A 25873-nucleotide genomic window follows, 5' to 3' on the forward strand; every position below is an offset into this window, starting at 1 on the left:
TCCACAAATCAGTGAAATTTATTTTTAGTTTTCATAATTTCAAATTTTAATCTTGAGACGGGAGTATTAATTATTATTTATTGAAAATTTTAAAATATATGATGAATGGTTAAATGGTTAGTATATTTTTTTTATTATTTAATAAATTCAATCAACATTACTTATTCACATGAATTATCATGTTTCTTGAATTGTATGATCCATTATTTTGTTTTTAAATCTTCGCTAGAGCCCACAAAAATGTTACAATCATCTTTACAAGTTCTCCTCAAACCCTGCCACCAGAAACTGCTACAGTGAACTCTTTTCATTTGCTTATATAGTTCTGCTCTATTTGATCACCTCAATCTATCATCAAAAACCCAGAAGCAGAAGAAAATTTGTAAGATTTGATCCAGGGCAAGCTTCCAATTCCTATGAAAATAAAAAGACATAGTAAGCAAAGCAGAGACTTTTGTCCCTTACATTCTGCAACAGGCAAGTCTATTACCAACATCCTTCACCCCACAGACAAACAATGTAAATCTTTATAAAACTGGAGCATCTGCTGATTATATTCTAGACCAGAAGTAAGAAAGTATGTAAACATGAATCAGAACACTTTTTTCCTCAAAATAATAATGATAACAGCATAATTACTAGATGCACAAAAATAACCAAATTAAGACCTATGGCTGTGAGTACCAATTTCTATCCCACAAAAGAATGCAATAAGCACTGCTTTGTTGTAATTCTCATTAAGCAATGACCAAGCATTGCTGGACACGCATAAAATTGCTTAAAAAGAAACCAATGATCAGCATACCCATTGTCAACTTGTAGTCTCGGTGCTGTTGTGGCAGTCATGAAATACTGACCGTCTGGAGGCCACTCAGTAGTCACAGAACATTCTGTGGTAGTTGTTCCAAGTTGTTTTATGTTTGCATAGTCCCAAAATGCCTAAGCATAATTAACACAAATCAAGGTATAAGTAAGAACTCAACCATTTTGGCAGTCACAAGCAGAAACTTAACGCAGTATATAGGATTGAATGGTAAAAGTTTCCCTGCTTAATTCTTTTTATCGTCCATGAGAGAAGGGCATCAAGTTACCACTAAGGAGCACAATAAAAGCAGCAGATATAAGCACAGCATTTTAATGTGAAAGTATCCTTACAACTGAAGCATCGACCCTCAAGACAGTATCTGAGTTTGAAGCAAATTGAAAATTAACAGCTTTTCTTTTTTCCTTTTATTGCTTGTAGAAGAAGGGTGTTAAGTTACAACTAAGTTGCACAAAAAATCATTAAAAAAAAAAAAAAAAAGAATGGTACAAGCTAAAAACAGCATTTTAATGAGAAATAAGTCAGTGGATGATGCATAGAAGTCTCAAATTAATATGTTGATTTGATGAACCAGGGCAGCGATAAAATGTGATTTCCTTCTATACGATGACAAGGGACGTCAACAGAGGAAATAAGTGTAACTTCCTACTTCCAAATGAAGATCTTATAGACAAGAAGAACACCAGAGAATGAGCATCCTAAACTTAAATACCATATCACCACGCAAGTTACCAAAGCCAGCCAAGCACAGAACTGTGAACAAAAAAATTAAGATTGCAAAATATAAGATCAAAAGAATGGTCAATTAGCTACTTCAAGTTAATCAAATTATACAAATTAACGTAAAGTAAACGGCAAAAGTTATTGCTTCAAGGATACATGTCCCTTTTCGGTTCCATCCGACAGTATTGTAAGGGCCTGTTCCAAGCTCCAATAGAGGACTGCAGTTCTTGTCAAACAATGTCGCACTTGCAGGCACAACTGAAATTAGATCAAGGGAAGCACAAATTATGAATTGCTACCTAAGAATGTTTGTGAATAAACAAATATCCTAATTTTTATTTAAGTTGTGAAATAACCTGTAAAAGAAGCACTCATATTGATTTCCAGACTCAAGGAAATCAAAAGTTTTGTGATATAATCCACAGAAACAACATATTACTTCTTAAGCATCATAGTGAATCCAGAGACTTGAATCACATGATAAATGTTCATGACAATAGGATCCACCAGTGAAAAACTCCATTTCTCAGAATGTAAGTACAAGTAGCCCTCACCATCACCAAATGAATTTGTGCCTTTGGACAAGAAGCTTCTCACCTAAAGTTTTTCGCACTTTTCCAATCAAAAGGTTTGGGAAACAATTTTAGATATTATAACATCAATATCAACCACTTTTGCTCTTTCAAGCCAACCATATTTTCCCAGGCCCCATGGACAGATATTCTCTCTAGATGCCCTCAAGCGCTCAACTTACCCAACAGTTATGACTTGCATCCAACAGTACAAATTTTTTGCAGAACTTCTGTTAAACTGCATCTGTGCAAAATACATGCCAACAAATACATGCAACAAATTGTACATAGTGTACATACATAGACATATATAAATACACAGATGCGGAGAGAGAAGGACACATCCATAAACAACAGCAAAATGTGAACCAGAATATGACCACTGGACATCATGAATGGGTCCCTCCTTGCCTGTCAATAAATCCAACAGTCAGATGCTGCCTGTAATCAGAATAAGTCAACAGTTGAGCCAGAACATATGAAGAGATACGAGCCTTTCATGGGTTCCATCAGTGGTAAGGTAGTTCAGCTTGGACTCCCCATTATAATTTTGACTTGTCTTGTCAACATCTGGCCGCACCACAACCAGAAGCCCAGTGGAACACTGAGGCCTGAGCCTAATTCAATTGCTCTGTAGAACATCAAAAAAGATTCGTCGAGCAATAGGCTGACTTTGCATCTCTTTCCTGCAGGCAAATATCTGAACACTGGCTGGACTTCCCTATACAATTAAAAAGTGATTCTATATATCAAAATGAAAATTGCAATCAGTACAAAAAAGGTGGAGAACATCAGTTAAATTTTGTGTTCTAGCTGTGAAAGATGTAAATCATTTTGCTAATTTAAAGTAAGCCACATGTAGGATTCGCCAAGGCCTCACATGCGTTGACAATTTCATGATGTGAAACTTATTATAATAATCCAAGAAAATCAATTGAATCCCTAACTTCCTAAACTCAAACAATTGTAGACCATGAACTATCGGATCAAAATCCCAGAATTTTGAAGTGTGAACCAAACGTGGCCTGTTTGCAGACGAATTCAAGTTATTTAGCTAAAAAGTTTTAGCTAATAGACTGGAATTCTGTTATTTTTTTATAATTTAGATAGATTCATTTAAAGAGGGAATGATCTTTCTGTTGTATAACACAATCCTTTTTCACATGATCTCATTAATTGGTTGTTAGCAGATTAGAGCACCTTGATATGATAGGTTTTTGTATTGGGTTGTAGCAGATGTTCTTCTGGTTGACAGATATATATATATATATGATAAAAAAATAAAATAAAATAAAAACTTTTATTGCATAAAAGCCAACAGACAATTAAGGCAATTGTCAACCAGAAGAACATCCGCTACAACCCTACAAAAACCTATCATATCAAGGTGCTCTAATCTGCTAACAACCAATTAAGGCAATTGTCTCTGAGGAAAGCATAACAACCAATTAAGGCAATTGTTGACAAAAAGAACACCTGAGAACCCTGTTCTGCAAACAGCCAATTAAGGCAATTGTCAGCAAGAAGACCACACGCTACAGCATAATACAAGAAAACCTATCATTTCAGGGCTGCTCTAATCTGCTAACAACCAATTAAGGCAATTGTCGGCTCAAAGAGCATCTGTAATCCGCTAACAACCAATGAAGGCAATTGTTAGCAAGAAGAGCATCTGCTAACAACCAATTATGGCAATTGTCAGCAAGAAGAGAATCTGTAGTTACAGAATCCGCCAACAGCCAATGAAGGCAATTGTCGGCAAGAAGTGCATCTGCTAACAGCCAATTAAGGCAATTCTCAGGGAGAAGAGCATCTGGAGTTACAGAATCCGCTAACAACCAATGAAGGCAATTGTCAGCAAGAAGAGCATCTGCTAACAACCACTTAAGGCAATTGTCGGCGAGAAGAGCATCTGGAGTTACAAAAGCCACTAACAACGAACGAAGGCAATTGTCAGCAAGGCTAACAACCAATTAAGGCAATTGTTGGCAAGAAGAGCATCCGCTGACAACCAATTGAGGCAATTGTCGGCAAGAAGAGAAGAGCATCCGCTGACAACCAATTGAGGCAATTGTCGGCAAGATCAATAACCAACTAAACCCTTAGAAAAGGGTAGAAGCAAATTGCCGAAGTAACAAAGCTGACCCGCACACTTTGCACAATTAAACCATCAGCAAAGTGTATAAGCAAATTGCACAAGCAACAAGGCTGACCCACAAGTTTAGCGGATCATCCAAGAACATACTCATGGATGTTATAAAACCAACAGCAGCTCCAGCACATGCAAGTCTAGTCAATATCCAACTAGCAAGTCTTGTGTCTTGTCTGGACATAAAGGTACGGATATGTGCAGAACAATAGCCAACAATAATACTCAACGCTGAGACGACCAGCAGAATTTTTCGAGTTTGTGATAGATCTTTATCATGCCAATCTGTTAACAAAGTGCCAGATACATTGGCAGAAGCAAGATTCATACTTTTCAAATCCATCCCAGTTTCATTAAGTATTGCTAGTAGTCTATCGGGAGCCACTGGAGTTCTAGAGCCATGGCCATTATTTTCAATGGCAAAGGCACTAGATGTCAACTCAGCCTGATGGGCTACTACAGACAATCTCTCCTCATCTCCAGGCAATCCTGGTGCTATGGCAGAAGCATCTTGAGAATTGACCTGCTCATCAATCTGCATAAAAACAGCGTCAAATGGTAGTCAGATTTGCCAACTGATGAAAAACTGAGGTAGGACATTCTGTAACCAAAATAAAAGTAGGACTCTCAGACTACTAAGTCAACCATCAAAAGAAGACATTTTATTTTCTAAAACTGAACCAAAAATCTTTGCAAGCTTCTTGTTTTTTATTAATCTTGTCCTTTGCATCGAATGATCTGGAATTAAATATGGGTTTTGAGTGGGCATTATAAAAGCTACAGACAGAAGAAAAAATTGACTTTGATCTCATTCATGGAAAATAAAATCATGAAGTAATGAAAAAGAAAACCAACTAAGTATTAAAATCATAAAATAGTATAATTCAGATCGCGTACCAGTATAATTTCATCATGAGATGCTTGGTTGCCGCTCATGATGCTGTCCATGAAGAAATGGAAAAGATAAGAAAAAGGCTTAAATTTCTTTGCAATGATCTAGTAATGTTGATCGAAATAATCAAGTTATCAATAACTGGAAGAAACCAAGAAATAAACCCTCAAGTGCGAAATTATAGAAGATCCCCTTTAAGATTAAACCATTCCATTGAGTTGTATGTGTGATAGCATATACTATACCAGGAATATCAATGAAACTACTATTGAAATTGCTCCAGATACCTTTTTTTTTTTAGCTTCTCGCATCTATTATCTTAGTTCTAGATCCCTTTTACTCACTGGAATCAAAGAATTAATAGATCTGTCTAAAGTAAAAAAATTTCCATACCTGCTTGAGCTTGGATTCAAACTAGAAACCTCCCCCTCATATGCACCAAGACTGACAACATGCGAACCGCTCATGTTGACTTAACCTCTGCACAATTAAATTTGTGAAAAAAAAAAATCTAAGCTATCACCAAAATGAACAGCTAAATATTAACAGGAGAGACAAAAGAAGAAGAGGGAGACTGTTGAAACACCTGCGGTGGCCGGGGATCTCTCCGCCGTGAGAACAAGAAAAGAAAGTTAAAGAACGATCAAAATTAGGTAGTCTGTGAAGAAGAGAGTGAAGGTTCTAAGTAATTTAAGTTAAATAAAAAAATATTAAATTAATCGTGCTGTTAAAGTGTTTAACTAATCGTTAAGAAATTGACAATGTCAAAATCGAAGAAACTTCCTTGCCAGAAACGCCGTGAAAAGGACGTGTACCTAACACTGTACCACTATAAACTTTTCTTTTTCCACCTTCTCTCTTTTTATGGAGGTCAAATTATTCTTTCGAAGCGAAAATTTCCTTCCTTTTCAAATACCGCAACTAAATGAGATATAAGCGGAAGAAGAAGATGATCCAGCAGAACCTGAAAACTCTCCATCCTTCCGTACTCCCGTCGCCGCTGTCTACAACCGGAGTCCTCCACGCTGGCGTCATGAAATTGATATTGGTCAGTTCTTTTGCGGCTGGTTTTATTGTGAAGCTACTACTTTCCTCCGAATACAGGAACGGCAGCGGTCCAGTTCGAACCATTATTGACGTTAAAGAATTAGTTTTTGAAAAGCAGTGCAAAGTAAAAAAAGAAAGAAAGAAAGAAACTAAGAGATGGTCAACGGCTTAACGGTGATGGGTGATTATTTCTCGTTTTGACCATGTACGGTCCACGCATTTCCTCCAGGCTCCAGCTCAACAAATAGGCTACTCATTTTTTTTTTTTTTTTCTAAACTCATAGCATGATCATTTTTTTTTTTTGAAAAGAACTCATAGCATGATCATGATGCATACTATTATGGTCCGGTTTGAAAATTTTATCGAACTCAATCTGAAAGTCAAGTTTATAAAAAGTTTAAATTGAATCAAACCGTTAAAGAAAACCGTTAAATACACTATATTTAAATATTAAAACAAATAATAAAAAAAAGTTGTATAAAATATAAAAGTTAAAGATAGAATATCAAAAACTAATTAAACTTTAATTACTCTAGTTAAATTCTACAATATATAAGGACCCCAATATGATTTTTTTTTTCCCTTATATTATTTGTTGTTATCAGCAAATTTGCAATATAAAATATGAAAATTTTCATACTGCAAAACAACTAAGTTTATTTTAAATATATGAGAGCAAGTTAATTTAATAACTTTCATTAATACAATTGTTAAAAGCAAAAATCTTAGATTTACTTTCATATCTTAAAATATACTATCATAATAGACTAGATTTATATTTACAGTTGAAAATTTTGAAATTATTGAATTTTTAAGTTGATTTTTCATAAAATGATATAAAATGAAATTTTAAATGGTATCAAGACAAGTTTCATTCGGTACCATTCAATTACACCACTATTCATGTGAGCAAATTTTGAAAAGATAATAATTCATCGAATCTATCGATGAAAATAATAATTCATTGTATCAGTTGATAATAAGTTTCATACTTTTTTTATCGTTTGGTCTTTTTTGAATTGTATGATTGTGTTTTATTATACTTGGTCCTAAATACAAGAGGATAAGATAGATTATCTTGTTTGTAAATCTTCATTAGAACCTAGAAAAATGGTACAATCGTGTCAAAAGTTTTTCCCCAAACATTGTCGCAAAAAATTATGACATCTTAAACGATATTAAAACCCTATTATATTTTTAAAATTACGAGTTTTAATAATATCACACACCTCTAAGCATGAATATCAGTTTTTAAGATTTTAGCTTTTATATGCATGAAACCTATTTTATCTTGACTTGATTTAATTTACAAATTAAAGAATTATACAATAATTTTATAAATTGAAGTGTTTAATAAGTCCAAATAAAAGTTGAAAGTGCCATAATATTTCTGTCATAAATTCAGGGATGAATCTATACATTTGACCTGCACCTTTGCCATGACATTTTTTTTTTTTTTTGAAGTTAAAATGGGAAAATTTTATTACGAAATCAATAAATCAAGTAGAACAGGAGGTGGTACAGAATTCCAAACCCCCAAGCCTGCTTCGGAATGTGTTCCAACTGCTAACGTATGTGCAGCTACATTCGCAGACCTATAAACAAAATTACATTTTACGACTGGTATCTCAGACAAAAGAGATTTGCAGTCCTGAATTATCAAACCAAAAGCAGACGAGTCATTTGTAGTATCATCGTTGATGGCATTTGCAACTGACTGAGAATCGGTTTCCAATAAAATATAATTCCATCCGTGATCCTTGATCCAACTCAAAGCTTCTCTCACGGCTATGGCCTCAGCCACCTTAGCAGTAAAAAAACCCGGAAATCTCCACGCTTTGCCAGCAATAAACTCAGAGGTTGAATTCCTAACTACTATGCCAATACCCACATAACCAGAAGCCACTCCAGTTGAAGCATCCGTGTTCACTTTTAACCAGTTAAACGGGGGTGGATTCCATGTACAATTTGAGTTTGCTGGAGAAGGAACTACCAAACCATGAAGCTTAGCTTCCTTCCATGCATGCCAAACACCCGAAGCTAGTAAAATTACTGCCCCTGGATTCCTGCTTTTTTGACGCCATACCATATCATTTCTAGTTGTCCATAATGCCCAACACACCATAGAAACATAACTCAAATTCTCCAAAGTCAATGAGTTGGAGGCTTGCTGAAACCACTCCCCAAAAGATATAGCCGAAGACCACCGAAATCCAAGATGGGAAAGAGTCCAAACCTGTCTTGAAAAAGGGCAGTTGACAAGAATATGAAGATTAGTTTCAGAATCTCCAAGACATAGAGGGCAAATATCGTGAATGTCCACCTTCCGAGAGCATAAATTCCTCCTACAAGGTAGAACATCACATACTGCACGCCAAATGAAATTTGTAACTTTGGGTGGGATCTTCATCTTCCACAGCTGAGTCCAACTTATAGTAGACATAAATTGTGACGCAAGAGGATTATGTAGGAGTAATCTGTAAGCACTCTTGACTGTGTATGTACCTTTTGTGTCAAATTTCCAGCAAAACCGGTCATCTCCCATGTGATTACTTAAAGGAATAGAGAGGATACAAGTAACATCTCTTGCATTGAATAATCGTCGAAGCCGCTCAACATCCCATCTTCGTTGTACAATGAGATCCGAAACCAGGAAAACATTGCTATTGTGTGGTCGAGGAGTGGAGATAAAAGAACACTCTTCGACAGGCAACCAAGGAGAATCCCAAATAGATATGTTGGAACCACTACCAACCCGCAAATATAATCCCCTTTGAATCAAACTCTTAGACCCCCAAATGCTTCGCCAAACATAGCTCGGATTGGAGCCTAGATTAGCTTCCAGAAAACTACAAGTCGGAAAATACTTTGCTTTCAACACACGTGCAGCCAATGAATCTGGGTTTACCATGAGATTCCAGCCCTGTTTACCTAGAAGAGCTATGTTAAATTCATGAATTTTCCGAAATCCTAGCCCTCCGAACACCTTCGGGATGGCCATTTTTTCCAAGCAAGCCAGTGAATTCCTTGAGAGTAGTTCCGCCCACTGCCCCACCAAAACCGATTCATGATACGTTCCAGTTCCGTACATAAAGTCTTGGGTAACAAGAAAAGACTCATAAGGTAATTAGGTAAAGCATGAAGAACCGTTTTTAACAAAATTTCTCTTCCCGCACGGGAGAGAGACTTTAGCTCCCATGAGTTTAAACGCTTCCACATTCGGTCCTTAATGTAATTAAAAACCTCCTTCCGATTCCGACCCATGTGAGACGGTAAACCCAAGTAAGTGCCTAAAGTATCCTTTTCCGTAACCTGAAGTAGGGAACATATTTGATTTCTGGAGTGTCGAGGGGTATTAGCGCTGAAAGTAATGGAAGACTTATTTAAATTGATCTGTTGCCCTGATTCTGCCTCATACATAGCCAAAATATGTTTGAGAGATTGTGATTCTTGAACCGAAGCCTTCAAAAACACCAAACTGTCATCAGCGAAAAACAGATGAGAAATTAACGGTCCTCTCCGACAAACTCGAAAACCACTCAAATTGCCATTCTGAATAGACATCTGAATTATATTGGATAAGCCTTCAGCACAGATGATGAATAAATACGGGGATAAAGGGTCACCCTGTCGCAAACCTCGAGTGGGGATAATGGGTCCAAGCTCTCTATTATTCCGCAAAATCCAGTACTTAACCGAAGTTAGAGTAGACATGATAAGATTAATCCATAGAGCATGAAACCCCAACTTAGTTAACATTTGACGAAGAAAGGACCACTCCATTCTGTCATATGCTTTACTGATGTCCATTTTGACAGCTGCAGAAAAATTAGAACCCCTAGTCGTCCTGTGAAATGCATGTAAAGCTTCAAAGGCAACAATACAATTATCCTGAATATTCCTACCCGCAACAAAGGCACTCTGGCTTTCCGAAATCAGACGCGGAAGAATAGTGCGAAGACGATTTGCGAGCATCTTAGTAATGACTTTTAACAGAACATTGCAAAGAGCAATCGGTCTCAAATCAGTCATAGATTCAGGGGATGATTTCTTAGGAATCAAAACCAAACCAGTCACATTCAGATAATCAGGGATAGACCTGCTGTGAATTATCTCAATACAGTATAGAGCAATATCATTACCTATAATGTCCCAATAGCCTTGGTAGAAGCCAGGATTGAACCCGTCAAGTCCCGGGGCTTTGTCGGCCTTCATATCAAACACTGCTGCCATGACATGAAGGCGCTTTTTATGCGCTTACATACTTGTGCTTTATTTGATAACCTCACATTCTATCATCAAAAGCCACAAGTAAGAAAAATAATTCTACAACAAGAGTCAGGGCAAGCTTATGGTAATATGCACCAGATCCTCTTTAGTGCAGCTGGAACCTAATATAGTACATTTGCATCCGATCAGGAACCCTTAGCCGTTGCTGCTATGGCAGAAAGGGCGGCGGCAGCAGTGGCGGCAGCAGCAGCAGCGGTGGCAGCAGCGGCAGCTGCAGCAGCTATGGCAGCAGTGTCAACTGCAGCTGCAGGCTTTCCTTTCGTTGCCGCTGCTACAGCACCTGCCTCTCCTTTTGTTTCCTCCTCTTCTCCTTGTTTCTCTTGTTTCTCTTCCTCTGTGTCAGCAGCAGCAACTGCCGCTGCAAGCTTTCCTTTTGTTGCTGCCTTTTGTTGCTGCCTTTTCTTTTGTTTCATCCTCTTCTCCTTGTCCCTCTTTCTTAGTGCCTCGCTCTTTTGCCTAGGTTAATGGCATAAATAAATCAGCATTTTAACATCGAGAAAATCCGAAAGTAAATAGAACATGCAAAGAGAATCTGTACTTACTTTGTAGTGCTCCCTCCAACCAACTGCAATTGCAAAATATTAAAATCAGTAAGGCAACTAACTGAATTCAGTGCAACAGCATAAATCTGTACTTAATACCACACCATGTTCGTTTCAAAGAGTAACTATGCAATTCCTACTAAAATAAAATGGCATATTAAGCAAAGAATAACTGATTTTCTGACAGATGATTTCCCCAGCTACTAAATTGGTAGGCAAAGTTTTAATTTAGCAGTTATTGGAGGAACAACCCGCCAGTAAATGTTTCAGATATTCATTCACACATCTCATGTTCAAACTGTGATTGGGTATGGATGGAGGGGTCATTATGCGAATAGAGAGAACTAGCTACACTGTGTGAAAACTTCTGTAAATGTGTAAAGTAAGGATGTCATGCAGCTGGCAGTGTATCGAATGGAGCAGCAAATAAATAGCTTATATTATTAATTTCCATTACGCCAAAAAACTAAAACTAGCAAAGTTTTAAAAGCAAAACCAGCAATGAGCAATTCAGTCGCCTTCCTCAACACAATGCAAACTATCTTACACATTATCAAGCAGTACGTTCAGTCATTCTTAACTTCTAAACTTCTAAACAGTACCTTTGCCCGCGCAGCAGCTGCATTTTCATCATGTGGTGGGTGATTGGCTGCAGGTTTGACAGCAGGAGGGTTGGCTGGAGCAGTTCTCCCAGAAGTTGCCTCTTGCTCTGATAAAAATTAAGAATGTTTAAGGAACCAAAGATTTATGCACAAAGCTTTCTAGAAATTAATCAAGTTTTGTACTAAGTGAAGGATAGAACCTTGTGGTTTGCTTTCTTCAACCTTTAATGAATCAACAGATCTCGTAAGTTCAGGATTTTCACAAGATCTACCTGGTGATTCTGGTTTCCACTTGGCCTGCATCATCTGATTTGCAACAGATGATTTCCCCTGCTATAAAATTGGTATGCAAAGTTTTCATTAAGCAGTTATCAGAGGGACAACCCACCAGTAAATGTTTGAGATATCCATTCGCACAGTCTCATGTTCATACCGTGTCGGCTGGGGTCTGTTGGGTGAAACATGCTTCAACCCAAGACATAAACAAAGACAAGGATAATCTTTCTAAATGAAAACACTAGTGAGAACTAGCCACACTGTTTGCAAATTTCTGTTAAGCGTGCAAGGAAAGGATGACATGCAGCTGGAAGTGCTTCAAATGGAGCACCACAATAAATAGCCTATATTCCTAATTCCCATTACTCCAAACAAACTGCAACTAGCAAATTTTTAACAGCAGAACGAAGAATGAACAATTCAGTCACCCTCCTCAACACAAAAGTGAAATATCTTATACACTATCAAACAGTATGTTCGGTCATTCTCATCCTGATCCATGATTCTAATAAACAAACTTCTAAATTAAAAAGCTTAGTAGTTCTTTTATACCTTTGCCAGCACAGCAGCCGCATTTTCAGCATGTGGTGGGCGATTGGCTGCAGGTTTCTCAGCAGGAGGGTTGGCAGGAGCAGTTTTCCCAGAGGTTGCCTCTTGCCCTGATTAAGAATTAAGAATGTATAAGGAACCGAAGATCTATATGCAAAGCTTTCTAGAAATTAATCAATTTGTACTAAACAAATGATAGAACCTTGTGGTTTGCTTTCCTTTACCGTTAATGAATCAACCGACTTCATAAGTTCAGGAATTTCACCAGATCTACCTGGTGATTCTGGTTTCCGCTTAGCCTGCGTCATCTGATTTCTGACAGTTGATTTTCCCTCCTACAAAATTGGTATGCAAAGTTTTCATTAAGCAGATATCAGAGGGCACCCACCAGTAAATATTTGAGATATCCATTCACACTTCTAACATTCGAACTGTGTTTGAGGAGGCTGGGTGGGGCTCAATGGGGGAAGCATTATGGGAATAGAGAGAACTAGCCGCACTGTGTAAGGGCTTCCGTAAGTGTACAAAGAAAGGATGACATGCAGCTGGAAGTGCTTCAAATGGAGCACACAAGAAATAGCTTATATTCCTAATTTCCATTATTCAAAACAATCTGAAACTAGCAAATTTTTAACAGCAGAACGAGCAATGAACAATTCAGTCACCCTCCTCAACACAAAGTGAATCATCTTATACACTGTCAAACAGCATGTTTGGTCATTCTTATCCTGATCCATGATACTAATAAACAAACTTCTAAATTAAAAAACTGAGTAGTTCTTTTATACTTTTGCCAGCACAGCAGCTGCATTTTCAGCACGTGGTGGACGATTGGCCGCAGGTTTCTCAGCAAGAGGGTTGGCAGGAGCAGTTTTCCCAGAAGTTGCCTCTTGCCCTGATACGAATTAAGAATATTTAAGGAACCGAAGATTTATGTGCAAAGCTTTCTAGAAATTAATCAAGTTTTGTACTAAACAATGGATAGAACCTTGTGGTTTGCTTTCTTCAACCTTTAATGAATCAACTGACTTCGTAAGTTCAGGAATTTCACCAGATCTACCTGGTGATTCTGGTTTCCGCTTAGCCTGCATCATCTGATTTCTGACAGTTGATTTTCCCTCCTACAAAATTGATATGCAAAGTTTTCATTAAGCAGATATCAGAGGGACACCCACCAGTAAATATTTGAGATATCCATTCACACTTCTAATGTTTGAGGAGGCTGGGTGGGGCTCGTTGGGGGGAAGCATTATGAGAATAGAGAGAACTAGCCGCACTGTGTAAGGGCTTCCGTAAGTGTGCAAAGAAAGGATGACATGCAGCTGGAAGTGCTTCAAATGGAGCACCACAATAAATAGCTTATATTCCTAATTTCCATTATTCAAAACAAACTGAAACTAGCAAATTTTTAACAGCAGAACGAGCAATGAACAATTCAGTCACCCTCCTCAACACAAAGTGAATCATCTTATACACTGTCAAACAGTATGTTTGGTCATTCTTATCCTGATCCATGATTCTAATAAACAAACTTCTAAATTAAAAAGCTGAGTAGTTCTTTTATACCTTTGCCAGCACAGCCGCTGCATTTTCAGCACGTGGTGGACAATTGGCTGCAGGTTTCTCAGCAAGAGGGTTGGCAGGGGCAGTTTTCCCAGAGGTTGCCTGTTGCCCTGATACGAATTAAGAATATTTAAGGAACCAAAGATTTATGTGCAAAGCTTTCTAGCAATTAATCAAGTTTTGTACTAAACGATGGATAGAACCTTGTGGTTTGCTTTCTTCAACCTTTAATGAATCAACCGACTTCATAAGTTCAGGAATTTCACCAGATCTACCTGGTGATTCTGGTTTCCGCTTAGCCTGCGTCATCTGATTTCCGACAGATGACTTCCCCTGCTACAAAATTGATAAGCAAAGTTTTCATTAAGCAGTTATCAGAGGGACACCACCAGTAAATGTTTAAGATATCCATTCACACGTCTCGTGTTCAAACCGTGTTTGAGGCAGCAGGTTTGGGTTGGTTGGGGGAAGCATTATGGGAATAGAGAGAACTAGCCGCACTGTGTAAGGGCTTCCATAAGTGTGCAAAGAAAGGATGACATGCAGCTGGAAGTGCTTCAAATGGAGCACCACAATAAATAGCTTATATTCCTAATTTCTGTTATTCAAAACAAACTGAAACTAGCAAATTTTTTACAGCAGAACGAGCAATGAACAATTCAGTCACCCTCCTCAACACAAAGTGAACCATCTTATACACTGTCAAACAGTATGTTTGGCCATTCTTATCTGGATCCATGATTCTAATAAACAAACCTCTAAATTGAAAAAATTAGTAGTTCTTTTATACCTCTGCCCGAACAGCAGCTGCATTTTCAGCATGTGGTGGGCGATTGGCTGCAGGTTTCAGATATCCATTCACACGTCTAGTGTAAAAACCGTGTTTGAGGCAACAGGGTGGGGTTGGTTGGGGGAAGCATTATTGGAACAGAGACAACTAGCCACACTGTGTAAGGGCCCGTAAGTGTGCAAAGAAAGGATGACATGCAGCTGGAAGTGATTCAAATGCAGCACCATAATAAATAGCTTATATCCCTAATTTCTGTTATTCAAAACAAACTGAAACTAGCAAATTTTTTACAGCAGAATGAGCAATGAACAATTCAGTCACCCTCCTCAACACAAAGTGAACCATCTTATACACTGCAAACAGTATGTTTGGTTATTCTTATCCTGATCCATGATTCTAATAAACAAACTTCTAAATTGAAAAGATTAGTAGTTCTCTTATACCTCTCCCTGAACAGCAGCTGCATTTTCAGCATGTGGTGGGCGATTGGCTGCAGGTTTCTGAGCCGGAGGATTTGGACAAGCAGTTTTTCTGGAGGTCTCTCCTTGTCCTGACAAAAATTTGGGATGTTTAAGGAAAAAAGATTGATGTGCAGAGCTTTCTAGAAATTAATCAAATTCTGTATTAAACAAAGGATAGAACCTTGTGGTTTGCTTTCTTCAATCTTTAATGAATCAGCGGACTTCATAAGTCCAGCAATTTCACCAGATCCACTGGATGATTCTGCTTTCCAGCTCGCCTGCATACAACCAAAAGGATGAACAAGACAAACTTATAAAAGATCACTGCAAGAAATCCATAAGATGCAAATTGTTGCTTTATTTACACTCACTCAACCAATGGCTACCACAAATTAGATTAGCAATCAAAAGGACAGACTTCAAATTTTCATGAAACTCCTATAAGAGAGTAGATAAAATGAATTTTGGAAACCTTTAGCATTCGATATCAATTTCTTAGTGTGGTTTCCTTATCATTATCACTGGTAAAACAACATAGAAATACAGAACAAACAGAAGAAGATACTAAGGTATTGTTATTAATGATGGGTACATCCAAATCACTCTCTCTTCATATGCCCAATTATTGCCGAGTTCTAAAGAATAAAGCTTTTTTATCTTTTTTTGTTCTCTAATAAATCTTTCCTCCTTCAATCACACTTGTATTCTGTTAATCAAGCGATGCATTTGATGCAATACAAAAGTAACTAACAATTAGATTACATGGATTTAGGATGATCAATTGCATGAATATACACAAATAAGCATTTATACTTTAGTTGCTTTATAAATTTAAGTTATAGATGCAGAAGCAGATAATAAAAACAGTAAATTGAATATTACAAATTAAGTAAGAGAATAATTGAAGATAAATAACCTGCAGAAACCTAATTTTTATTAGTTCAAGAAAATAATCTATTATTTCTTTGGTTGCATGCAGTTGATGAAAGAAAAGCTTGTAAACTATATATATATATGCTGTTTAGTCCTAAATTACATAACATGTAAATAACATAAAATAATCTAATTAGGAAAAAGCAAAACAAAATAGGAACTCTGTGCTAAAAGAAATTAAAATGAAATTACCATTTGCAGTCTGTGACTGGAACAACAACCAAGGAACAAAACTATGAAAGTGAACAGTTAAGTGAAGGAGAGTGACTCTGAGACTGAGTGAGACTGAGAAGAAATGAGAAGCCTTTACTATCAAAAGCATTTAGAATTTCTAATCAAAGATTTCTCTATTGCTTATCCATACAGATTATTATAGTCTTCATATAATAAAATCTATTATCAATAAAACCAGTGCATCAAATTCAATCATCAACTACCCAAACACAACCCAAAAACAAATGTATCAAATGGAGGTGCAAATGAGGGACGATTTTTATATGTTTTGGCAAGAAAATTATCTAAGCATAACTATCTAATCCCCTGTAGTTTTTTGATCTTTTCTCTAAATCAGGAGTAATAGATAGCAGAATAATGCTTATCATAACATAACATAACAGCAATTTACTGTTTTAGAACTTTCTCGACAATCAAAAGGATAAAAGAAAAAGAGATCACTGAATTGACAGAAACCTGATAAGCAGTTGTATAGGGAACGCTTACTGTGGCTGACTTTATAGTAGAGATGTTTTGTGATAACCTCAAATTATACAACTGTGGCTGTGATTGAAGCCTAGAATTCTCACTGGAAAAGGAGGATGCAGATGATGGTGCTATTCCTCCACAGTCAACCCCTGGGTCAGAACCTTGAATCCAGATTCCTCCACACATATTGCAATAGTATTTAGCTTGTAAATTGACGGGATCCCAGTATTCAAACAAATGAATTTCGCAGAGAGAGCATCCTACCTCCACCTGCATTTGATTCACAACCACCGGCTTCAGTCTCGGGTTTTGATTGTTACTGCATTTGATTTACAACCACCGTCTGCTATTCACGTTTTTTCTTTTTTTTTTAATAAGTAAAATGAAAAGAAAATATCTTCAAATTATACAATAAAAAATTACGCAAAAATGAAATAATTGAGACATATTAGTATAAGATTGATATACAAATTGAAAACCAAAGAATTCATCATTCATTAGTTTCTCATAAATCAAACACAAAGAAACTTCAAAAAATTGCACAGCAAGATCTAAGACAAAAAAATATAATTAAAAAAAAAAAAAAAAAAAGCAAGGAGAAACTGCAGAATTAATAGTCTAAACAAAATATATATAATAAAAAAAGAAGCAAGGAGAAATGGAGAATCATAAACCACACACATTAAATGTTAAAATTCAAAAATTTGCACAGCGAGATCTTTAAAAAAAAAAAAAAAAAAAAAAAAAAGCAAGCAATCAGAAACTGCAGAATTAATAGTCTAAACAAAAGAAAAAAACAAGAAGAAACTACAGAAATAATAGTTACAGGAAAGGAAAAGGGCTGCCACAGCTCCAAGATCCAAATATTTGGAATTGATTCGTGCTCCTTAATCTATGAAACATTTTTGTTGAGTGGTTTTTTGTCTTGTGTCATTTAAATCAGAGTGGTCTTTCTTCCTTTCTCTCTTTGTTCATTTCCCGTTATCTCACTCCCTTTCGTTCGTTAATCATTTTTTTTTTCTTTATTCAAATCGAACACGAAAACTTTTACTCTTTGTCCTTATAGAAAGTGAGAAAACCAACAAGTGATTGCTTTTTTTTCCTTAAAAAAAATGATTATTATTTTATTAGAAAAGTACAACATGACACAACCTTTTATTTTCTTTTGAAAAAAGTATGACACATCGGGAAACATGGACTAACAAACATTTAGAATTTCTAATTAAACATTTCTTTACTATTCATCCATGCGTATAAATTATAATCTTCATTTAATAAATCTATTCACAATAAAACTAGCACATCAAATTCAATCCCCAACTTACCAAACACAACCAAAAATTAATGTATCAAATGGACGAACAAAAGAGGGTTGACATTTATATGTTCTGGTAAAAATTATTGAAGCATAACTAACCAAATTTCCCTGTAGCTTTTCATCTTTCTCTAAATCAGCAGTAATTGATGTGTGAATAAACTACACACATGTAGAGCTTATTTTGTTTACACTTTTATCTTTATTTTTATAGTTTTCATATCGTTTTCATATGTTTTTAGTTCCGTTGTTAATCTATCTTACTTTTGGTTGTTTTTGATGTATTTAGGTTCTTATTGAAGCCTTGGATTAAATGTTTTGAAAGTGCAAAGCATAGAGCAAAGGTTGGAGTAAGAAAAGCTTTGAAAGGTAGCTTCAACAAAATTTCAGCGTTGACATCTCTCCACTATTTTGCAATATCATGAGCTACAGATGGAATTTTTGAGTGATTCAAGTTCGATTAAAAACTAGATTCAAACGTTTCTGGCAGTATATTATATGACCAATTTGATTGAGTATTGACGCTATAGAGCATTTTCAACTCAGTATACTGATGCCGAATTGCAGAAAAAGCTTGGAAAACTTCATTAGAATGAATAACAGCCCAGGCTGTTAGTTTATTAGCAGTCGTTGGCCAATTAATGATAAATTGGAGAAAAGAGACAGAATCAAGAGAAGAACAAAAGGCCTGGGCCATACGGGCGTTAGTTTTGAGCAAAAGCTCAGCAGATTTCCTGATTCGAGGAGTTGTGCTCTGTTTACTATTTTGGGCATAAATTCCTCTACATATGTTGGATTGAGGTGATTCAAAATGCTATAGAAAGCTAAAACATAGGGCTACAGCTTTCATGAAGACTTTAACTTCCATTTCAATCATCTTATGGTACAAAATTGGCTCATAATTCTCAGGGCTCTACATTAGGCAGTTTTGAAGTTGGAATCCTTATGGGATTCGGATTGCTCTTTGCTTCTATAAGAGGAGGGGACTTGACCAGCTGTTAGGAGGACAAATTTAGAGAGGAATTCAAAGGCTTTTCTCATAAAAACCAAGCCACCAAAAAGAGATTAGGAAGGAGATCGAAGATTCAAATCTTGAACGAGATTGAAGGGACTACAACTCAAGCTTGAAGATTTAGAAGACCAAAGACAAATCTATTATCTTCTTTAATTCTTGAGTATTATTTTGTTTATTGAATTCATGATTTGCTTTGTTTCTTTAAACTCTTGTACTTATTTGATAAATATCATGGATTAGTTTTCTCTCTTCAAGGTTAGGTTGTAAATCAACACTATTATAATTGTAATGTAGATTTTTATCCTAATTAATGATAGCTTATGTCTTTTGATTAATTAATGCTAGTTTACGTCTTTTGATTCAATTATTATTCTGTTTATTGCTTGTGATTATGTTGACGTCTATAATAGCAAGATTTATAGATTTTAAGCGAAGAACTGAAAGGTGAATTTTAAAATTGAAAAAGCTAGCAATTGAGCCTAGGAAGTTTTGGCTTAGATATAAGAAAAATTACTTTGAGGAGTGCATTGAGATTTCATGAATTGATGGTTTCTAATTAATTTAAATAGCCAAGATAACAAGGTTTAATTAGAATGCAATTTTGTATCTCGATGGAGAGCATTAGTTACTTTAGGAAATCTCACCTTTCAAAAGAATAATCTTTTTAGTTACAATAATCATAATAAATTGATGTAGTGAAAAACCTAACCTATTAATATAAATTGGCGCTTATTTTTTATTTATTGTACCTAAAGGTTTGAGTATGGTTAGTTTCAAATCTTTAATCATCTAGATAATTAAAATCACAATAGTTTGGTATTCAAAACCAATCCTCGTGGTAAGATACGCTACTCACTCTTTATTATCTGTTAATGATTCGTACACATGCAGTTTTCGCACAAGAGCAATGGATAGCAAAACAATGCTTAAAATAACATGACACCAATTAACTGTTTCAGAACTTCCTAACAATCAAAAAAGATAAAAGAAAAAGATCACTAAATTGATAGAAACCTGATAAGCAGTTGTATAGAGAGCTTTTGCTGTGGCTGAATTTGTGGTATAGATGTTTTGCGGTGACCCCAAATTATGCCACTGTGGCTGCAATTGAAAACTAGAATTCTCACTTGAGGAGAAAGAAGATGCAAATGATGGAGCTTTCCTTCCACGGTCATCCACTAGGATAAAATGTTGAATCCAGAATCTTCCACAAGTATAGCAAAAGTATCTAATTTTGACCGAATCAGACTGCCAAGACTCGTACCAGCAGAAATTTATTTCCCGTGACCCACAGAAAGAACATTTTTCCTTCACCTGCTGCAGCTGCACCACCTGCATTTTATTTACATCCATTGCCTTCAGCCTCCAATTTTGGTTATTACCAAAGAGAATTTAAAAGAGAACATCAAAGTTGACAATCTAAAATTTTGACACTACTTAGATTGCTCAGACCTCTTTATTGCAAAACAGCCACTCGACCAATGGCTACCACCAATCAGATTAGCAATCCAAAGGACAGACTTTAAATTTTCATGAAATTTCAGGAAGGGAGTGAATAAAATAAATTTTGGAAATCTTTAGCATCAATGTCAATTTCTTACTGGATATATCTTTATCATCTTCACTGGTGATACAATATAGAAATGCAGAACAAACAGAAGAAGATATAAAGGTGGGATTGTTATTGATGGTAAGTACCTCCAAATCCCTGTCCCTCTCTCTCTCTATCTCTCTCTCTCTCACACACATCTCATATGCCCAAAATTGCAGAGTTTTAAAAATAAAGCTTTTTAATCTTTTCTCATCTCTAATAAAGTTTTCCTCCTCCAATCACTCTTGAACTGTGTTAATCAAGCAATGCATTTGAAGCAATACAAATTAAACTAAGAATTAGATTACATGGATATAGGTTGACTAATTGTGTGATTATAAATTCTTAAGCATTTATAGTTTACTTGCTTTATAAATTTAAGCTATGGAAGCAAAAACAACTAATAAAAACAGTAACTTGTCTATTACAAATGAAGAGAGAGAAGAAATGAAGAAGAATAAACTGCAGAAAACCTTATTTTTATTAGTTTCCAGATCATCTACTTTTTCTATGGTTGCATTCAATTCATGAAAATAAGGCTTGTGAAAAAGCATAAACACACACAAAACCCAAAAACTAACATATCAAATGGACATGCAAATGAGGAACCATATTTATCATTTTGGAAAGAAAATTATTGCATTGTAGCCAATCTAATCCCCAGTAGCTTTTTATCTTTTCTTTAAATCAGGAGTAATGGATAGCAGAATAATGCATGACATAACATAACATAAAACAACAGCAATTTACTATTATAGAACTTTCTCAACAATCAAAAGAATAAAAGAAAAGGAGATCACTGAATTGATAGCAACCTGATCAGCAGTTGTCTGGGGAGCTTCTGCTGTGGCTGAACTTAGAGCAGAGATGTCATTATGTAATGACCCCAAATTATGAGACTGTGGCTGCGATTGTGACCTAGAATTCTCACTTGAGGAAAAAGAAGGTGCAGATGATTGTGCTTTCACTCCACAATCATCCTCTAGGGTTAAACCTAGAAACCAGCATCTTCTACATTTATTGCAAGAGTATCTAAGTTTGACAGCAAGATCCCAAGATTCAAAAAAATGAAAGACTGTTTCCAGATCCCCACAGAGAGAGCATTTTTCCTTCACCTGCACTTGATTTGCAACCCTCAGCTTCAGCCTCAGATTTTAATTCTTACCGGAGAGAGAATTTTAAAAGAGAAGATCAATGTCGAGAATGGAAAAATTCGACACAGAAAATTCCGACATATATACACCTCAGTCTGCTATTCGTGTTTTTTTTTTTTTTTTTTTTTTTTAAAAAGTAAAATGAGAAGAAATATCTTCTATCTAAACAAAAAATGAAACAATTGAGATACATATTTGCATAAGAATGATCTAACAATTAGAAAAACTAATAATTCATCATTCATTAGCTTCTTGTAAACCAAACACATCAAAACCTAAAATTCAAAAATTAGCAAAGCAAGATCAAAAACAAAAGAAATATAATTTGAAAAAGAAAAACAAGGAGAAACTGCACAATTAATAGTCTAAAACAAAAGAAATATAAAAAGTTTAGTAGTTCTTTTATACCTCTACCAGAAAAGGATCTGCACTTTTAGCATGTTGTGGGAAATAGGCAGCGGGGTTGGCACTAGCAGAATTCCTGGAGTTTGCCCCTTGTCCTGATACAAATTAAGAATGTTTAAGGAACCAAAGATTTGTCTGGAAACTATTCCAGCAATTAATCAAGTTCTGTACTAAACAAAGGATAGAACCTTGTGGTTTGGTTTCTTCAGCCATTAATGAATGACCAGACTTCATAAGTTCAGCCATTTCACCAAATCTACCTGGTGATTCTGGTTCTCACTCAGCCTGCATACGACCAAAAGGTTGACAAAAGGCAATATTATATAAGATCACTTCAAGAAATCCATAACATGAAAATTGTTGATTTATTGCAGTACTTAGATTACTTAGACCTCTTGTATTACAAACCAGGCAATCGACCAATGGCTACCACCGATTAGATTAGCAATCCGAAGGACAGACTTTAAATTTTCATGAAATTTCAATACTGAAGAGAGTGGATAAAATAAATTGTGGAAACATTTAGCATTCGATTTGAATTTCTTGATGGGGTTTCCATATCATCTTCCCTGGTAATCAAGTTCTCTCTCTCTCTCTCTCTCTCTCTCTCTCTCTCTCTCTCTCTCTCTCTCTCTCTCTCTCTCTCAATCATCTCAAATGCCCAATTATTGCTGAGCTTTAAAAAATAAAGCAGTCATCTTTTCTCATCTCTAATAAATATTTCCACCTCCAATCGCACTTGAATTGTGTTAATCAAGCAATGCATTTGATGCAATACAAAGTAAACTAAGAATTAGATTACATGGATATAGGGTGACTAATTGCATGATCACAAATTATTAAGCATTTATAATTTACTTGCTTTATAAATTTAAGCTATAGAAGCAGAAGCAACTAATAAAAACAGCAAATTGAAGAGGAATAACCCGCAGAAAACCCTAAATTTTATGCGTTCAAGAAAACAATATAATTTTTCTTTGGTTGCATGTATATATGTGTGTGTTATGTATGTGTGTGTGAAAAAAAGAAAAACAAAATAGGAACTCTATGCTGGAAAATAAAAATTAAAATGAAAACTACAGTCTATGCGACTGGAACCACAACAAGGGAATGAAAATATGGAAGTGAACAGATGAGTAAAGGGAAGTGTTTGTGAGACTGAGTGCCAACTGGTGCCAGATTGAGAACTGAGAAGAAATGAGAAGACCTGACTAACAAAGTGATTTAGAATTTCTAATATATTATTCATCCACACGCATAAATTATAGTCTTCATTTAATAAATCGATTAAGTATTAACAATAAAACTAGTGCATCAAATTCAATCCTCTACTATCCAAACACAACCCAAAAGCTAATGAATCCAATGAACGTGCAAATGGGGACGATATTTATACGTGTTGGCGCGAAAATTATTGAAGCATAACTAATTTAACCCCCAGTAACTTTTCATCTTTTCTCTAAATCAGAAGTAATGGATAGCAGAGCTTAATGTAACATAACACAACAGCAATTTACTGTTTCAGAATCAGAACTTTCTCAACAGTTAAAAGGATAAAGTAAAAGAGATCACTGAATTGATAGTAACCTGATAAGCACTTCTATAGGGAACTTTTGCTGTGGCTGAATTTGTAGTGATGATGTTTTGTAATGACCCCAAATTATGCGACTGCGATTGCGATTGAAACCTAGAATTCTCTGCTATTAGTAATTCAACCAAGCTTAAAATATAATATTAAAAAGTTAGAGAAAAATGAGATGGCTCATGTCAATTCCTTCATTGCTAAGGAGCCAAAGTCCAAGTTTCAGTTCAAAAGGAAAGAAAAAGTCCAACTCAAATGATAAAAAATTCGGCAATATATATATGAGCAGTGATACCTGCGATGCGTTCCAAGGCACGAGACATTTTTTATATTAAAGGTGGGCCACCGTAGAGTTCAAGTTGAATACTACGTATAAGAAATAAGGATAGTAGGTGTAATTGGTTCTTTAATGGAGGTTAAAAGAAGCAAATTACTAAATATTTGAAATTTTGGACCCAAACCCACTTGGAGGTCTAGCGATTCTAATCCCTAATCGGAAAAGAGCAAGATACAAAGAATGAACAATGGCTGTAATGATGATGTAGCACACGCAGAATAAAATTAGAATGGGAAGGAGGAGTTGTAGAAGCGGGAAATTAAGGGAAACAAAAATGGTAAAAGAGAAGCAGTTAAGGGAGAAGAGGAAGCAAACAAAAATGGAGGGGAGGAACTGTTGAAGCATGAAATCGACTTGTTTTTCCGCTGTCCGATCGACCGCCGACCGCCGACTGCACCTTACCCTTTCAATTACTTGGTTTTCCCCGGCCTTCATCACCACTCCTTCACCTGTATCCCAAATGGGTTGCATTTCCCCATCTTTCCAAGCCATGTCCTTTTCTCACTTCTACAGATTATATTTATGCTTTTCTCCTTTTGATGAGTGAAATAATAAGGGGCGAGCATTCGGCTCCGGACATTCGATTGACTCTTTATGGCAATCAGAGGTGAATTTTCGGTTGTTAAAATGTTCAGGTAAAAATTAATCGAATTAACATTTCCTCCAAATTTTTTATTAAGTAAATAATAAAATTAAAATATTTTTATTTTTATTTTGATTAACCGGTCATTAGTAATTTCAGTCTAATTATGTGATTAATAATCAAAATTTATTTAGCAGTTAATTTAATTTTTTTTTTCTTAATTTAATTTTTATAAAAATATTTACATATACTTAGTTTACAATTTCTTTTAATTTTTCAATATGATACTTTAAATATCCTAAAAATCATATATTAAAATTTTTAAAATAAAATGTATAGTTAATATATCAAGTTCTCAAAATTAATAATATTAACCTTTTTTCCACTATCTAATAAGTTCAAGTAATATTAATTATTTATACAAATTATCATATGAGGGTTGAAAAGTGAAATTTTCCGAAATTATAAAACAGAATATTATTTTGAGAAAGAAAAAAAAAAACTGGGACTGCGATTTTGAAACTCAAGGAATAATACTTACGAACATACATAGGACGTTATAACTCGTTATTGATTTTTTATATTTTTAAACATGGTTTACTACATTTTTTAATTAAAAATGATAAAGGTAATCATGGGTAATTATGAAAAAGATAAATCTTTTACAAGGAAAAAATTATTAAAAAAGTAATTATTTTTCTATCATAATTATTAAAGTAATCATAATGTTTTTTTTTTTTTTTGTAATATGTGCCGGTTTGATAGTAAATTAATTTTCTTCCATATCTTTTTTTTTTCACAAAATTTGAATAAAAATAGAATAAGAAAGATTAATTACAAATTTGATGTTTAAACTTTTTAAAATTTTCTATTTTTTATTCCGTTTGTTTTCGTAAAATAACTTGCTGAAAAATATTTTTTATTGAAAATTTTTTTTCAAATGACTTATTTTTCGTTGTTTGGTTATAATATTAAA

The 25873-nt window shown here is 35.2% G+C and overlaps 2 protein-coding genes across 12 annotated transcripts; both read right to left on the minus strand.

Annotated features, from left to right (window-relative positions):
* Positions 1-102: 102 nt before the first annotated feature.
* Positions 103-6527, minus strand: LOC105628274 (uncharacterized). Of its 3 annotated transcripts, XR_016320673.1 has the most exons (8): positions 5746-6526; positions 5553-5639; positions 5165-5207; positions 3595-4802; positions 2613-2839; positions 1903-2529; positions 806-1804; positions 103-414 (listed from the first exon to the last, which is right to left on the minus strand). XR_016320673.1 is itself a non-coding variant. In XM_089720852.1 (5 exons), the coding sequence occupies exons 3-5, from the start codon at positions 5624-5626 to the stop codon at positions 4281-4283; spliced, it is 639 nt and encodes a 212-aa protein (XP_089576978.1). In that variant the 5' UTR covers positions 5627-5639; positions 5746-5817; positions 5975-6527; the 3' UTR covers positions 3400-4280. The 3 variants fall into 3 exon arrangements, 2 of the variants coding, with proteins under 2 accessions (XP_089576978.1, XP_089576975.1); XM_089720852.1 differs by lacking the exons at positions 103-414; positions 806-1804; positions 1903-2529; positions 2613-2839 and having other exon boundaries at positions 3400-4802; positions 5746-5817; positions 5975-6527; XM_089720849.1 differs by lacking the exons at positions 103-414; positions 806-1804; positions 1903-2529; positions 2613-2839 and having other exon boundaries at positions 3400-4802.
* A 3727-nt stretch (positions 6528-10254) lies between these two features.
* On the minus strand, positions 10255-24881 carry LOC105628273 (uncharacterized). 9 transcript variants are annotated; one of them, XM_089720869.1, is made up of 20 exons: positions 24443-24880; positions 24273-24343; positions 23983-24082; positions 22584-22680; positions 22399-22490; positions 21652-21951; positions 20260-20577; positions 16904-17185; positions 15462-15558; positions 15263-15369; positions 14233-14365; positions 14033-14139; positions 13455-13587; positions 13255-13361; positions 12669-12801; positions 12470-12576; positions 11842-11974; positions 11642-11748; positions 11040-11062; positions 10255-10953 (listed from the first exon to the last, which is right to left on the minus strand). In XM_089720869.1, exons 4-20 carry the CDS (start codon positions 22639-22641, stop codon positions 10623-10625), a joined length of 2568 nt encoding a protein of 855 aa, XP_089576995.1. In that variant the 5' UTR covers positions 22642-22680; positions 23983-24082; positions 24273-24343; positions 24443-24880; the 3' UTR covers positions 10255-10622. The 9 variants fall into 9 exon arrangements, with proteins under 9 accessions (XP_089576995.1, XP_089576998.1, XP_089577000.1 ...); XM_089720872.1 differs by having other exon boundaries at positions 11842-11971; positions 24273-24881; XM_089720874.1 differs by having other exon boundaries at positions 16934-17185; positions 24273-24880.
* Positions 24882-25873: the final 992 nt, after the last annotated feature.

This window comes from Jatropha curcas, chromosome 1, assembly GCF_041381405.1.
Source record: "Jatropha curcas cultivar XTBG-Jc1 chromosome 1, XTBG_Jcur_1.0, whole genome shotgun sequence".
Classification (NCBI taxonomy): domain Eukaryota; kingdom Viridiplantae; phylum Streptophyta; class Magnoliopsida; order Malpighiales; family Euphorbiaceae; genus Jatropha; species Jatropha curcas.